The sequence below is a fragment of the Oncorhynchus mykiss genome, chromosome 29, assembly GCF_057628025.1.
Source record: "Oncorhynchus mykiss isolate SJ-2025 chromosome 29, ASM5762802v1, whole genome shotgun sequence".
In the NCBI taxonomy this organism is placed as follows: Eukaryota; Metazoa; Chordata; class Actinopteri; order Salmoniformes; family Salmonidae; genus Oncorhynchus; species Oncorhynchus mykiss.
The window spans coordinates 20,739,798-20,754,235 of NC_143050.1; the positions used below are offsets into that span (position 1 = coordinate 20,739,798).

The 14,438-nt window shown below is 45.1% G+C and overlaps 1 protein-coding gene across 1 annotated transcript in view; it reads left to right on the plus strand.

The window, feature by feature from the left end:
- LOC110509914 (calsenilin) overlaps positions 1-14,438 on the plus strand; it is a 38,309-nt gene that overhangs the window by 9,645 nt on the left and 14,226 nt on the right. The window contains exon 2 of the mRNA XM_021591131.3: positions 8,329-8,509. Coding sequence (XP_021446806.3) covers positions 8,329-8,509 — 181 coding nt within the window. The remainder of the gene's footprint in view (positions 1-8,328; positions 8,510-14,438) is intronic.

Below are 14,438 nucleotides of genomic sequence, written 5' to 3' on the forward strand. Positions count from 1 at the left end.
ATATACCAGAGATAAAGGACTGTTGATCTCTCAGTTAATCTCTTTCCGTAATATGTTGTGACTGGCAATAAAGGAGAATGAGAGGCTCAATTAAAGATGTTGCAGAACTGGTGTATTTGAAGTACAACTCCCTTCTGCCCAGTTTCCCTGATGTTGCTACGGCAATCAAGCTGTTTTTACCATCCCTGTAAATGTTGCTTCTACAGAGAGTGTTTTCTCAACTAAAACTCATAAAGAATTACCTAAGAATCATTAGGCTCCCGGTCTGATATGTGCTTTTGAACACCTGACCACCTGTAAGTCATTGCACTGGCACCGTCGTAGACTTGACCACAGCATTTGTACACTCATGTCCCCTTATACTTTCAATCAGTACATTTCTTTCTTCACTTTTTCAGTCACATTCCCGAAGCACTTACCTTTCTAGTACATATGGAGATTAAAAAGGTTTATGAATGACTTTTTGGAGGGTTACTGTCTAAAATGATTTATTAAATGTAAAACAAAATAGACATCGATGACAGCGCATGGGCACCCAGAGTTTGCGGGGGCTGCTGGGGTGTCCAGTATGCCAGTTCATGACCCTCTATCTCCCTCTCCCCACCCTCTCTCTCTCTCTCAGAAGAGGACTGCCCACCCCTCAGAGCCTAGTTCTGTTATGATGAGCGAAGGGGGGAACCCAAGAGCGGACTCAGCAGAAGAAATCGGAATGAATGCACAAACTGTTTATTGAACACAGCAAATGGGGAGTGCAGAACCGGGGCAGCTCAGATGAGTTGCAATAACCAGGAGTGTAGAGAGAGGTTGGAGTTGGCAGCGATGAACAGGGGAATAGGTCCTGGGGGGAATCCAAGGTAATGGTGGTGAGTAATATCCAGAGCAAGGTGGTTGGTGGTGAGATGTGGAACAGGAGACAGAGACAGAGCGGTACTGCAAGGAGGACAAAAATGATGTAAGGCAGGGAAACATGCACAGCAGAGCAAACAGGATCTAGAGCAAAGACAAAAGGCTAGAATCATAACTAACAGATAATAGATTACAATTTGGCAGCGTGGAGATGGCAGGAATGAGGATATGTAGAGGTCTTGATTTATGGGACAATATGCAGCTGGTAGGGATTAGCTCTGACTTCAGCACACCTGTCTCCAACCACAACGAGAGAGAGAGAGAGAATTCAGGGGGAGAACTGAAGGTTAGGACAACACCGGAGGGGCACCAGAGGGCGTAGTGGAAGCAGATGTGACCGTACCCCCCCCCCCCCCTCTACAAACGCTACCTGGCGCACGACCCGGCTTGTCTGGGTGTGAGGTGTAAAAATCCTGTAAAGTGGGAGGGATCCAGAATATGACGACTCTGTCAGGATTTGGCCAGGGTTGTTCCGGTTTTGGCCACTAGATGCCCCCATTGTGCTTTTTGACCCTTTTGTTTTCCCTTGTTTCCAGTTATTATTTGCACCTGTGCCTCGTTTCCCTTGATTGTATTTAAACCCTTAGTTTTCCTCAGTTCTTTGCTCTCTGTTTGAATGTTAGCACCCAGCCCCAGTGATGCTGTGAACATTTGTTGCTCCAGTTGGACTCTCTTGTGGTACTCTGTTTTTGTTCTTGTTTATTTATTTTTGATTAGCTTTTGAGGCTTTTTTCTGCTGTACCTACCACCTTGTGGATTTACCTTTTGACTTGGAGGATTACCTTTGTTCTCTTGGAATTACTTTTGACGTTGTGGATTTATATTTTTGCCTGAAGAACTTTCCTTTTTTACTTCATTAAAACACTGTCTCAAGTACTGCTGTGTCTGCCTCATCTTCTGGGTTCTGCCGACTATTCGTAGCTCAGTTTGCTAAGTGACTGTTTCTCACACCGGAGACCCGGGTTCGTAACCGGATCCTGACAGACGCGGCACCCAGCTACGCTCCTCAGGCCCATTTCCCTCCCAGTCCACCAGATACTGCCACCCGCGGCCCCGACGGCGCACTTCCAACAGCCACCGGACTGTATAGGCAGGATGGTCGTCGATAAGACGAGGGGGTGGAGGAGCAGCTGCAGGAGGGGACAAGGGACAAGGGACAAGACTGGTTTAATTAATGAAACATGGAAGGTGGAGTGAATCTTGAGAGAGTCCGGGAGTTTTAGATGAACAGCAGAAGGGTTTGTGACATGATCAATCTCGAAGGGGCCAATGAGTCGGGGAGCTAGTTTTTCCGAAACCACTTTCAAGCCCTTCACAAGCCCTTCGAAGAAAGCCATACCCTTTGGCCTAGAGTGTAGACTGGAGCTGCAGCACGACGACGGTTAGCCTTGGATTGGGTCCTGGCGGAGGCACGAAGAAGAGCATTCCGGGCCCTCCTCCAAGTGCGATGACAACAGCGCATGTTGTCCTGGACTGAGGGCACTGCTACTTCAACCTCCTGTGCAGGGAACAAGGGAGGTTGGTAACCCAGAGCACACTCAAAAGGAGACATACCTGATGAGGTGTTGATGAGGGTGTTGTGGGCATATTCCACCCAGGGTAGCTGGGCACTCCAGGAGGAAGGGTTAGCTGAAGTAACACAGCGTATAGCAGTTTCCAACTCCTGGTTGGCCCTCTCGGTTTGACCGTTGGTCTGGGGGTGATAACCATACGAAAGGCTGACCTTAATGCCCAGAGCTGTGCAGAAGACTCTCCAAACCTGGGATGTGAACTGGGGACCTCTGTCAGAAACAATGTCACTCGGGATGCCATGCAGTCGCAAAACATGGGATACCAGCAGATCCACAATCTCCCTGGAGGACGGAAAGCTTGGAGAGGGGAATGAAGTGAGCCGCTTTAGAAAATCGGTCAATAATAGTGAGGGTGACTGAGTTACCATTAGATGGGGGAAGCCCAGTGACAAAGTCCAATGCTATGTGTGACCAGGGGCAACTAGGTATGGGAAGAAGACGAAGCAGACCAGATGTAGGTTTGGTGGAGGTTTTATTCTGGGCACAGATTGAGTAGGCTGAGATGAATTCCCTAGTGTCTCTCTCCATGGTGGGCCACCAAAATCGCTGACGTAGGAAGGTGACTGTTCGATTCATGCCAGGGTGACAGGTGAGGTGAGTAGAATGGGCCCATTGAAGAACATCAGATGAACTGAATCTGGCACAAACAGAGCCTTACCAGGACCGTTTCCAGGATCAGGCTGGTTGAGCTGAGCCTGACGAACACGGGCCTTAAACTCGCAGGTGACAGCAGCAACAATGCAGGAGGATGGCATAATGGTCTCAGGCTCGGCACCTTTGTTGTCTGTGGTGAATTGACGAGAGAGGGCATCAGGCTTGGTATTCTTAGATCCGGGGCGATAAGTGCGTGTGAAGTTGAATCTACCAAAAAGCTATGCCCAGAGTTGAGACGTTTGGCGGTCTGAATGTAGGCTAGATTCTTACGATCCGTCCACACAATGAAGGGAAGTGCTGAACCCTCTATCCAGTGACGCCATTCCTCCAGAGCCAGCTTAACAGCCAAGAGTTCCCGGTTGCCTACTTCAAAATTTCTCTCTGGAGATGAGAGCTTGCAGGATAAAAAGACACAAGGATGGAGCTTCTGATCCGCGGGAGAAAGTTGAGACAGGACTGCCCCTACCCCAGTGTCGGAAGCGTCCACCTCGAGGACGAACTGGAGTTCTGGGTCTGCCTGGGTAAGGATAGGAGCAGAAGTGAAGCGCTGCGTTCCCCGGAATGCTGCCTCTGCCTCAGGGGACCAGTGGAATGGAGTGGAGGTTGAGGTGAGAGTGGTGAGAGGAGCTGCCAAACGACTAGCCACGGATGAATCGTCTATGAAAATTGGCAAACCCCAGAAAATGCTGTAACTGCTTCAGATTCGTGGGCGCAAGCAACTCTGTGACTGCCCTAACCTTGGTAGGGTCCATTCGTAGCTGTCCTTGAGCAATAATGTAACCCAAGAAGGACACAGAGGAAACATGAAACTCCCATTTCTCAGCCTTGACAAGCTTTTTCTCCAATATAGCCTTTGGAGAACTTGGGTGACGTGTTGCTTGTGAGCCGCAATGTCCTTCGAAAAAATAATGTCATCCACATATACAAAAACAAAATGCCCAATGACATCCCTCAGGACATTATTCACCAGGCCCTGAAAAACAGCCGGTGTGTTAGTGAGGCCAAATGGCATTACGAGGTACTCAAAATGTCCAAGTGGTGTGTTGAATACAGTTTTCCACTCGTCTCCCTCTCTGATGAGGACAAGGTGGTAGGCATTCCAGAGGTCCAGTTCAGTAAATACAGTTGCACCATGGAGGGGGGCAAAAGCAGAACTAATAAGTGGCAAGGGATACTTATTCCTGATGGTGATACTATTCAACCCATGGAAGTCTATGCATGGCCTCAGTGACCCATCCTTCTTGACTAAGAAAAATCCAGCTCCCACTGGAGAGGAAGAAGGCCTGACGTGTCTGACAACCAGGGAGTCCTGGATGTATTCCTCCATGGCTTCTTGCTTGGGCGAGAGAGGTTATACAACCTGCTACTAGGGAGGGGAGCTCCAGGCTGAAGCTCGATAGCACAGTCGTAAGGCCGATGAGGCGGCAGAGATGGGGTGTGGTGCTTGTTGAATACAGGAGCTAGACCGTGATATTCTGGAGGAACAGAAGACAGGTCTGAGGGTTCTGGAATGGACTGGGGTGCAGACAAGGCAGGAGAAATGGCAGAATGTAGACAATTAGAATGGCAAAATGTACTCCAAGTAGTAACCCTTCCGATAGACCAGTCAATCTGTGGGTTGTGTAGCTTTAACCATGGATGGCCCAGAACCAGAGGTGAGTGAGCACAGTCGATGATATGGAAACTGACCTTTTCCTGGTGATTACCAGAGAGACGCAGGATAACAGGAACCGTTTTCTCCAAAACACGGAAGAGTAGTTTTCCAATGAGAGCGTTGGCTTCCAGAGGTGAATCGAGCAAAACAGTGTCCAGGCCCAACTGTTTAACAACTCCTCAGTCCAGAAAACTCTTGTCGGTGCCTGAATCAATGAGAGCAGGCAGAGGAAAAGCCTGGCTCTGTCACACAAGGTTGACCTCAAGCAGGGGTCTGGGAGATGATGGGCAGGCGATTAGGCTCAACAGTATATCCCCCACTACTGCTGAGCCCTCTCTTTTGCTGGACACCGGGTACAAGTGGAGACCAGGTGACCAACCTGGCCACAATACAGACAGCTCCTAGTACTGATACGCCGCTGCCTCTCCTCTGGAGATAGACGAGTCCTGCCAAGCTGCATGTGTTCAGGTTTGGAACCTGCCTGGTGATGTGATGCAGTTGGAGAAATTGAACAAGGCACCGAAGCAGACGTTATGGGACCTGCAACCCTGCCTCCCCTCTCCTTCCGAAGCTCACGGAGACGATTGTCAATGCGGATAGTGAGAGAAATTAGTTTGTCCAGTCCATCAGGCTCCTCTCTGGATACCAACTCGTCCTTGAGGGTCTCAGTGAGTGCGTTCCGGAATGCTCCCTGAAGGGCCTCGTCATTCCAGCCGCTTTCTGCGGTGAGGGTGCGGAACGCACATGCCATCTCAGCCACACTCTGAGAACCTTGACGAAGGGACAGAAGTCGTTTAGCAGCATCCTTTCCACAGACCGGGTGGTGGAAGACCTTCCTCATCTCCTCTGTGAATCCACTGTAGGAGAATCAAATAGATGACTGTCTCTCCCAAACCGCAGTGGCCCGAAGGCAGCCAATCAAAAAATAAATATTGGCGCGTTCACTGGCATAAGAGTAGGGCTGTTGCTCAAACACTAATGAACATTGTACAAGGAAGGCTCTGCAAAGCCCAAGATTGCCATCATAGCGTTCAGGAGTCGGAACAAAAGGCTCCCGGAGTGGAGAAGAGGAGGTGGAGACTGGTTGTGACATCTGGACGGAGGTTCGGACCTGTAGGTCAGACAGGCTCCGTGAAAACTCCTTAAAGTTCTCCAGCAGGGTTTTTTGTGCTTGGTCATGTTGATCCAGTAGGGTGCCTCGACCAACAAGAATTTGGTGAAGCGTTGAATAGTCTGCTAGGTTCATCTTTGGCCAGATCGTACTGTTACGATGAGCAAATGGGGGGGAACTCAAGAGCGGACTCAGCAGAGGAAACTGGAATGAATGCACAAAATGTTTATTGAACACAGAAAATGAGTAGTGCAGAACCAGGGCAGCTCAGATGAGTTGCAATAACCAGGAGTGTAGAGTAAGGTTGGAGTTGGCAGCATGGAACAGGGGAATAGGTCCTGGGGGAAATCCAAGGTAATGGTGGTGAGTAATATCCATAACAAGGTGGTTGGTGGTGAGATGTGGAACAGGAGACAGGAGACAGAGACAGAGCGGTTCTGCAAGGAGAGGACAAAAATGATGTACGGCAGGGAAACATGCACAGCAGAGCAAACAGGATCTAGAGCAAAGACAAAAGGCTAGAATCATAACTAACAGATAGATTATGATCTGGCAGCGTGGAGATGGCAGGAATGAGTATATGTAGAGGTCTTGATTTATGGGACGATATTAGCTCTGACTCCAGCACATCTGTCTCCATCCACACAATCCCACCAAGGGAGAGAGAGAGAGAGAGAGAGAGAGAGAGAGAGAGAGAGAGAGAGAGAGAGAGAGAGACTATACAGGGAGAGAACTGAAGGTTAGGACAACACCGGATGGACACCAGAGGGCGTAGTGGGAGCAGATGTGACAAGTTCCTCTCCTGTTTTCTTCCTAGGTTCCTGCCTTTGTAGGGAGTTGTTCCTTGCCACAATGCTTCTACATCTGCATTGCTTGCTCTTTTGGGGTCTTAGGCTGGGTTTCTGTATAAGCACTTTGTGACATCTGCGGATGTAAAAAGGGCTTTATAAATACATTTAATTATATGTCCGGGTGTTCAACACATGGCCAGTACTCATCCCACCCTGACGCTGATCCTGTGTTGATGCTGTTTTCTGAATTTCTCAATGCTCTCTGTGCCTTGGCTTCCTTTCATATTCAAATAGGAGAGGAAGAGATGATGAGGGGGCTGGGTATCTCCCCCGATATTTTGCTCCATTCTCTCTTCAAACACTGTAACAAAACAAGAATCCACACCATGCGGCCACACACACACACACACACACACACACACACGGCCCCTGGAATAGACTAAAATGAACAGCTTTGTATGCGTAAAAGAAACATGATAGCTCTATCCTTGTGGCACTGTGGACTAATTCCATGGATAGAGAACAGAAGATTATAGGTTTGAAATTCACTGATGGCTCGTCACAATAAAAAATGATTAATGCCTATCTGTGTCCTATCTGTCCTTGGAGTTGAAACAAAGTTAAGCCAAAATAATCTAGAAGTGTTATTGAAACGTTCAGTAAACATTTTAAGGAAGCTATTAAAAAAACTCCAAATAACTTATTGGTATTTGGTATTTTATTAGGATCCCCATTAGCTGTTGCAAAATCAGCAGCTACGATTCCTGGCATGAAATATGACATAATACAGAACATCAATAGACAAGAACAGCTCAAGAACAGCTCAAAAACTACATAAAAAATGTAAAAGGCACATGTAGCCTACATATCAATGCATACACACAAACTTTCTAGGTCAAATAGGGGATTGTCGTTGTGCCGTGAGGTGTTAATAGAGAATTTCCGTTAATTTCCGTGAATTTCCGTTAATTAAACCTCCCAGGAAAACTTTCAAGGAAACAGAGTTAAATGTTCTCAGAACCTAAAAATAAACAGAACAGGAGAAATTCAAAACATATTAAAAAAAACGTTCACTTTTACCAAATGTATGGCGTCGTTACTATAACCAATGTGAAACCAAAAAAACACGTTTCCACAACTTTCAAGGAACCAAATGTACTACTGAATACATAGTAGGTTTTCCTCCATTCAGTCGGGGTTGATGCTACCTCTTTCCTTCTCTATTATTTTCTTCATCTTACAACCCATCCTCCTCTTATCTTCAGTCACAACATCCTGTATTACCAGCCTCCTGCCTACCTTGTTTTATCACTCTTTCTTCTAACTTCTAATGAGACGTTGTTGCTAGGTAATGCATAGGTGGCAAGTTGAAGGAATTGACAACTTAAGTCTGCTTAGGAATGGCTGATTTTAAGCCTTGTGGGGTTCTTTGCATAATTGTGTTTCTATTTTGAAATCGTGTTCTCTTCCTCACTCTCTGTCCAGCCCATGATTTCTCCTCTGTGTATTCACTAACCCTTCTGTACCAACAACCCTCTCTGAAGTATACTAACACCTCTTTTCTGTCTGTACTAACAGTCCTTTCTGTAGTGTCCTTCCCCCTTTCTCTGTCATCTGTTAACCCAGTTCTCTGTCCGCCAGGCTGATGGGAAGGAGATGGACAGTGGCCTCCTGCCTGATGCCAACGGAACAGAGCCCAGCCCGGGAGGACAGAGGGAGGACAGAGGGAAATGGCAGAAGCCGCGGATCAGTCGTAAATCTCTGATGAAGTGCTGTCTCGTCAAATGGATCATCGACAACACAACACGTGCACAGGGGCCAGGTAGGTATAGGACAGAGCAGAACTAACTACCCAACTAACTACTGTAACTAATATGAGGCTCAGTCATCCCAGCCACAGTGTTGTATGTGTCCTACCCTGTTTGGGATAGCTGGGGTGGAGTGAAGATGAAGGCGGAGTAGAGGGGGAGGGGATGCAGTCTTTCAATCCCCTGGCCTATACTACTGATTACATTATTTCTGATGCATCTACCCTATCTTATAGGACTATATTTACAACTCTATTCTCTCTCTCTCTCTCTGGGATACTGCTGTAAACTCTTCCAATCTCTCCTTTCATAATTATTTTGAATGGTCGTTTTTAAATGTTTTATTGTTGACTATTTATTTTTCTCTCAATTCTTATAAATGGTTTTAGGAGGCATTTATACTTGACAAAAATATAAACACAACATGTAAAGTGTTGATCCTATGTTTCATGAGCTTAAATAAAAGATCCCAGAAATGTTCCAGATGCACAAAAACCTTATTTCTCAAAACATTTTGGCACAAATTTGTTTACATCCCTGTTAGTAAGCATTTATCATTTGCCAAGATAATCTATCCACCTGACAGGTGTGGCATATCAAGAAGCTGATTAAACAGCATGATCATTACACAGGTGCACCTTGTGCTGGGGACAATAAAAGGCCTCTCCAAAATGTGCAGTTTTGTCACACAACATAATGCCACAGATGTCTCAAGTTTTGAGGGAGCGTACAAATGGCATTCTGACTGCAGATATGTCCACCAGAACTGTTGCCAGAGAATTGAATGTTAATTTCTTTACCATAATGTCATTTTAGAGATTTGGCAGTACGTCCAACAGGCTTCACAACCTTTGACCATGTGTAACAGGGCCTCCACATCCGGCTTCTTAACCTGCAGGATCGTCTTAGACCTGCCACCCAGACAGCTGATGAAACTGTAGGTTTGCACAACCAAATCATTTCTGCCCAAACTGTTAGAAACCATCTCAGGGAAGCTCATCTGCGTGCTCGTTGTCCACCTCAGGGTCTTGACCTGACTGCAGTTTGGCATTGTAACCGACTTCAGTGGGCAAATGCTCACCAATGGCATGCTGTAGAAGTGTGCTCTTCACAGATTAACTATATTGGGCAGATGGCGTTGTGTGGGCGAGCTGTTTGCTGATGTCAACAGTGTGAACAGAGTGCCCCATGGTGGCTGTGGGGTTATGGTATGGACAGGTATAAGCTACGAACAACGAACCCAATTGCATTTAATCAATGGCAGTTTGAATGCACAGAGATACCGTGATGAGAACCTGAGGCCCATTGTCATGCCATTCATCTGCCACCACCACCTCGTATTTCAGAATGATAATGCACGGCCCCATGTCACAAGGATCTGTATACAATTCCTGGTAGCTGAAAATGTCCCAGTTCTTCCATGGCCTGCATACTCACCATACATGTCACCAATTGAGCTCTGGATCGACCTGTACGGCAGCGTGTTCCAGTACAGGCCAACACCCAACAACATCGCAGAGGCATTGAAGAGGAGTTGGACAACATTCCACAGGCCACAATCAACAGCCTGATCAACTCTATGCAAAGGAGATGTGTCGTGCTTCATGAGGACAAATGGTGGTCACACCAAATACTGACTGGTTTTCTGATCCACGCCCCTACCTTTCTGACCTAATGTATTTATTTCAGTTGACTGATTTCCTTATATGAACTGTAACTCTGTAAAATCTTTGAAATTATAGCATGTTGCGTTTATATTTTTGTTCAGTGTAGGAAGCTTAAAAATATTACTGAAATAGAAATGCCAGTGTTAAGAGTAATATACAGTGCCTTGCGAAAGTATTCGGCCCCCTTGAACTTTGCGACCTTTTGCCACATTTCAGGCTTCAAACATAAAGATAGAAAACTGTATTTTTTTGTGAAGAATCAACAACAAGTGGGACACAATCATGAAGTGGAACGACATTTATTGGATATTTCGAACTTTTTTAACAAATCAAAAACTGAAAAATTGGGCGTGCAAAATTATTCAGCCCCTTTACTTTCAGTGCAGCAAACTCTCTCCAGAAGTTCAGTGAGGATCTCTGAATGATCCAATGTTGACCTAAATGACTAATGATGATAAATACAATCCACCTGTGTGTAATCAAGTCTCCGTATAAATGCACCTGCACTGTGATAGTCTCAGAGGTCCGTTAAAAGCGCAGAGAGCATCATGAAGAACAAGGAACACACCAGGCAGGTCCGAGATACTGTTGTGAAGAAGTTTAAAGCCGGATTTGGATACAAAAAGATTTCCCAAGCTTTAAACATCCCAAGGAGCACTGTGCAAGCGATAATATTGAAATGGAAGGAGTATCAGACCACTGCAAATCTACCAAGACCTGGCCGTCCCTCTAAACTTTCAGCTCATACAAGGAGAAGACTGATCAGAGATGCAGCCAAGAGGCCCATGATCACTCTGGATGAACTGCAGAGATCTACAGCTGAGGTGGGAGACTCTGTCCATAGGACAACAATCAGTCGTATATTGCACAACTCTGGCCTTTATGGAAGAGTGGCAAGAAGAAAGCCATTTCTTAAAGATATCCATAAAAAGTGTTGTTTAAAGTTTGCCACAAGCCACCTGGGAGACACACCAAACATGTGGAAGAAGGTGCTCTGGTCAGATGAAACCAAAATTGAACTTTTTGGCAACAATGCAAAACGTTATGTTTGGCGTAAAAGCAACACAGCTGAACACACCATCCCCACTGTCAAACATGGTGGTGGCAGCATCATGGTTTGGGCCTGCTTTTCTTCAGCAGGGACAGGGAAGATGGTTAAAATTGATGGGAAGATGGATGGAGCCAAATACAGGACCATTCTGGAAGAAAACCTGATGGAGTCTGCAAAAGATCTGAGACTGGGACGGAGATTTGTCTTCCAACAAGACAATGATCCAAAACATAAAGCAAAATCTACAATGGAATGGTTCAAAAATAAACATATCCAGGTGTTAGAATGGCCAAGTCAAAGTCCAGATCTGAATCCAATCGAGAATCTGTGGAAAGAACTGAAAACTGCTGTTCACAAATGCTCTCCATCCAACCTCACTGAGCTCGAGCTGTTTTGCAAGGAGGAATGGGAAAAAATTTCAGTCTCTCGATGTGCAAAACTGATAGAGACATACCCCAAGTGACTTACAGCTGTAATCGCAGCAAAAGGTGGCGCTACAAAGTATTAACTTAAGGAGGCTGAATAATTTTGCACGCCCAATTTTTCAGTTTTTGATTTGTTAAAAAAGTTTGAAATATCCAATAAATGTCATTCCACTTCATGATCGTGTCCCACTTGTTGTTGATTCTTCACAAAAAAAATACAGTTTTATATCTTTATGTTTGAAGCCTGAAATGTGGCAAAAGGTCGCAAAGTTCAAGGGGGCCGAATACTTTCGCAAGGCACTGTACCTGTCATCTCTCAACAGATAGAGAAGAGGTGCCTCCTGACAGACACTATAGCCAGTCATTTTGTCAATTGATCTTATTCAATTATCGATGATTTTCGATTCAAAGCCTTGGTGGATTATTTAGTTTCAAATCATTTCCATACTCTTACCAAGTACAACACATGCAAATAGAGAGACATCCAAGGCTATGTAAAATATTGTTAAATAAATAGGGGCTGTTGAAGAAAGAATGTTTTTCACTTTTCTATCCAGCACCTGAACTATGGGTTGAAGCATGAGCTGAGTATGGAGGGAATAGTAGAGTCTGTTGCTGCTTATACCCCGTTAGGCCTCATTTTCTCTACCCATCTAAATAATTGACAGTCCCCTTCTTTACGTGCAGACTGGGGTTAACATGTACATGTGCACTCACCGGAGCTAAGAGACCCTTACCCATTCTCTACCCCCAAACCCCCATCCCGCCCCAAATTAACCCCTTCATCGCCCTTCTGCCCTGCCTCAACTCATCCTATTTCAGTAAGGAACCCCAAATACAACCATGTCTAGGGATCTACATCTGCTGGATAGTATCACTCATTACATGACATAGTAGAAGTACTCTCTATGCACACCAGATGGTACACTCACTCTTTCTGGTAGTCTCAGAACTATTCAGAATTGTTTAAGTGATGGAGAGAGAGAGAGAGGAGACTTCATCAAATAAATTGGATATACAGACATTGTCATCCTGTGAATCAGGGAAGAGACTCAGGAGGTATGCTAATTTGGTAGAAAGCAGACCTAACCGACTCTGTTAAATTAGTCAAAACAGGAACATTTTACATCTGGTTAGAAATGATCAGAGAAAAATGTCCTTGTGTGTGCTACCTATATCCCCCCAATATAATTCCCATACTTTAACAATGACAGCTTCTCCATCCTAGAGGGGGTGATCAACAATTTCCAGGACCAGGGACATGTACTAGTCTGTGGCAACCTAAATACCAGAACTGGACAAGAACCTGACACCCTCAGCACACAGGGAGACAAACACCTACCTCAACTCAGTCTCTTAGAGCATTCACAGTCAGTCCACTGACACCCCTATCAGATCACAGCAAAATCACACTCTACTTGAACAGAGCTATGCTCAATCATGAGGCATCAAAGCCAAAGGAACTGAATAATATTAAGAAATGCTATAGATCGAAGGAAGATAGTATGGAAATCTACCAAAAAACAATTACTCAACAACAAATTCAATCCCTTCAAGACAATTTCCTGGACAAAAGGTTTCACTGTAATAGTGAAGGTGAAACTTGGCAGTAGAAATCCTAAAAAGTATCATTTCAAGCAGACAACCTAAGAAAATTTACAAAATTGACAAATGGTTTGATGAAGAATGAAAAAACCCAAGAAAGAAATTGAGAAACATATCCAAACAGCAAAAACATATACATGATCAAATACAAATCTTAGAATCAGCTATTAAAGACTGGAGAATCCAGTGGGTTCTGGTAACTACATAATCGCGTCAACAGCAACCTTGGAAAAATCCTCTGCATGATCATTAACAGCAGACTGATACATTTCCTTAGCAAAAGCAGTGTACTGAGCAAATGTCAAATTGGCTTTTTACCAAATTACCGTATGACAGGCCACGTATTCACCCTACACACCCTAACTGACAAACAAACAAACCAAAACAAAGGCACTTCGACTCTTTTGACTCAATTTGGCATGAGGGCCTGCTATACAAATTGATGGAAAGTGGTGTTGGGGGGGAAAACATACAACATTATAAAATCCATGTACACAAACAGAAAGTGTGTGGTTAAAATTGGCAAAAAACAAATGTATTTCCACAGGACCGGGATGTGAGACACTTTAATGCAAATATTTGTTATTGTGAAACAAACAAAGAAACAGAAAACTTGAGCGTGCATAACTATTCACACACATGGTGTTCTTGGGGGTGTTCTCTTGCACCAGACATAACGTTTTCCTTGTTGGCCAAAAAGCTCAATTTTAGTCTCATCTGACCAGAGTACCTTCTTCCATATATTTGGGGAGTCTCTCACAAGCCTTTTGGCGAACACTAAACGTGTTTGCTTATTTTTTTCTTTAAGCAATGGGTTTTTTCTGGCCACTATCATAAAGCCCAGCTCTGTGGAGTGTACGGCTTTAGTGGTCCTATGGACAGATACTCCAATCTCCACTGAGCTTTGCAGCTCCTTCAAGGCTATATTTGGTCTCTTTGTATCCTCTCTGATTAATGCCCTCCTTGCCTGGTCCGTGAGTTTTGGTGGGCGGTCCTCTCTTGGCAGGTTTGTTGTGGTTGAATGTTTTAATAATGGATTTAATGGTGCTCCGTGGGATGTATAAAGTTTCTGATATTTTTTTATAACCCAACCCTGATCTGTACTTCTCCACAACTTTGTCCCTGACCTGTTTGAGCTGAGCTCTTCATGGTGCCACTTGCTTGGTGGTGCCGCTTGCTTAGTGGTGTTGCAGAC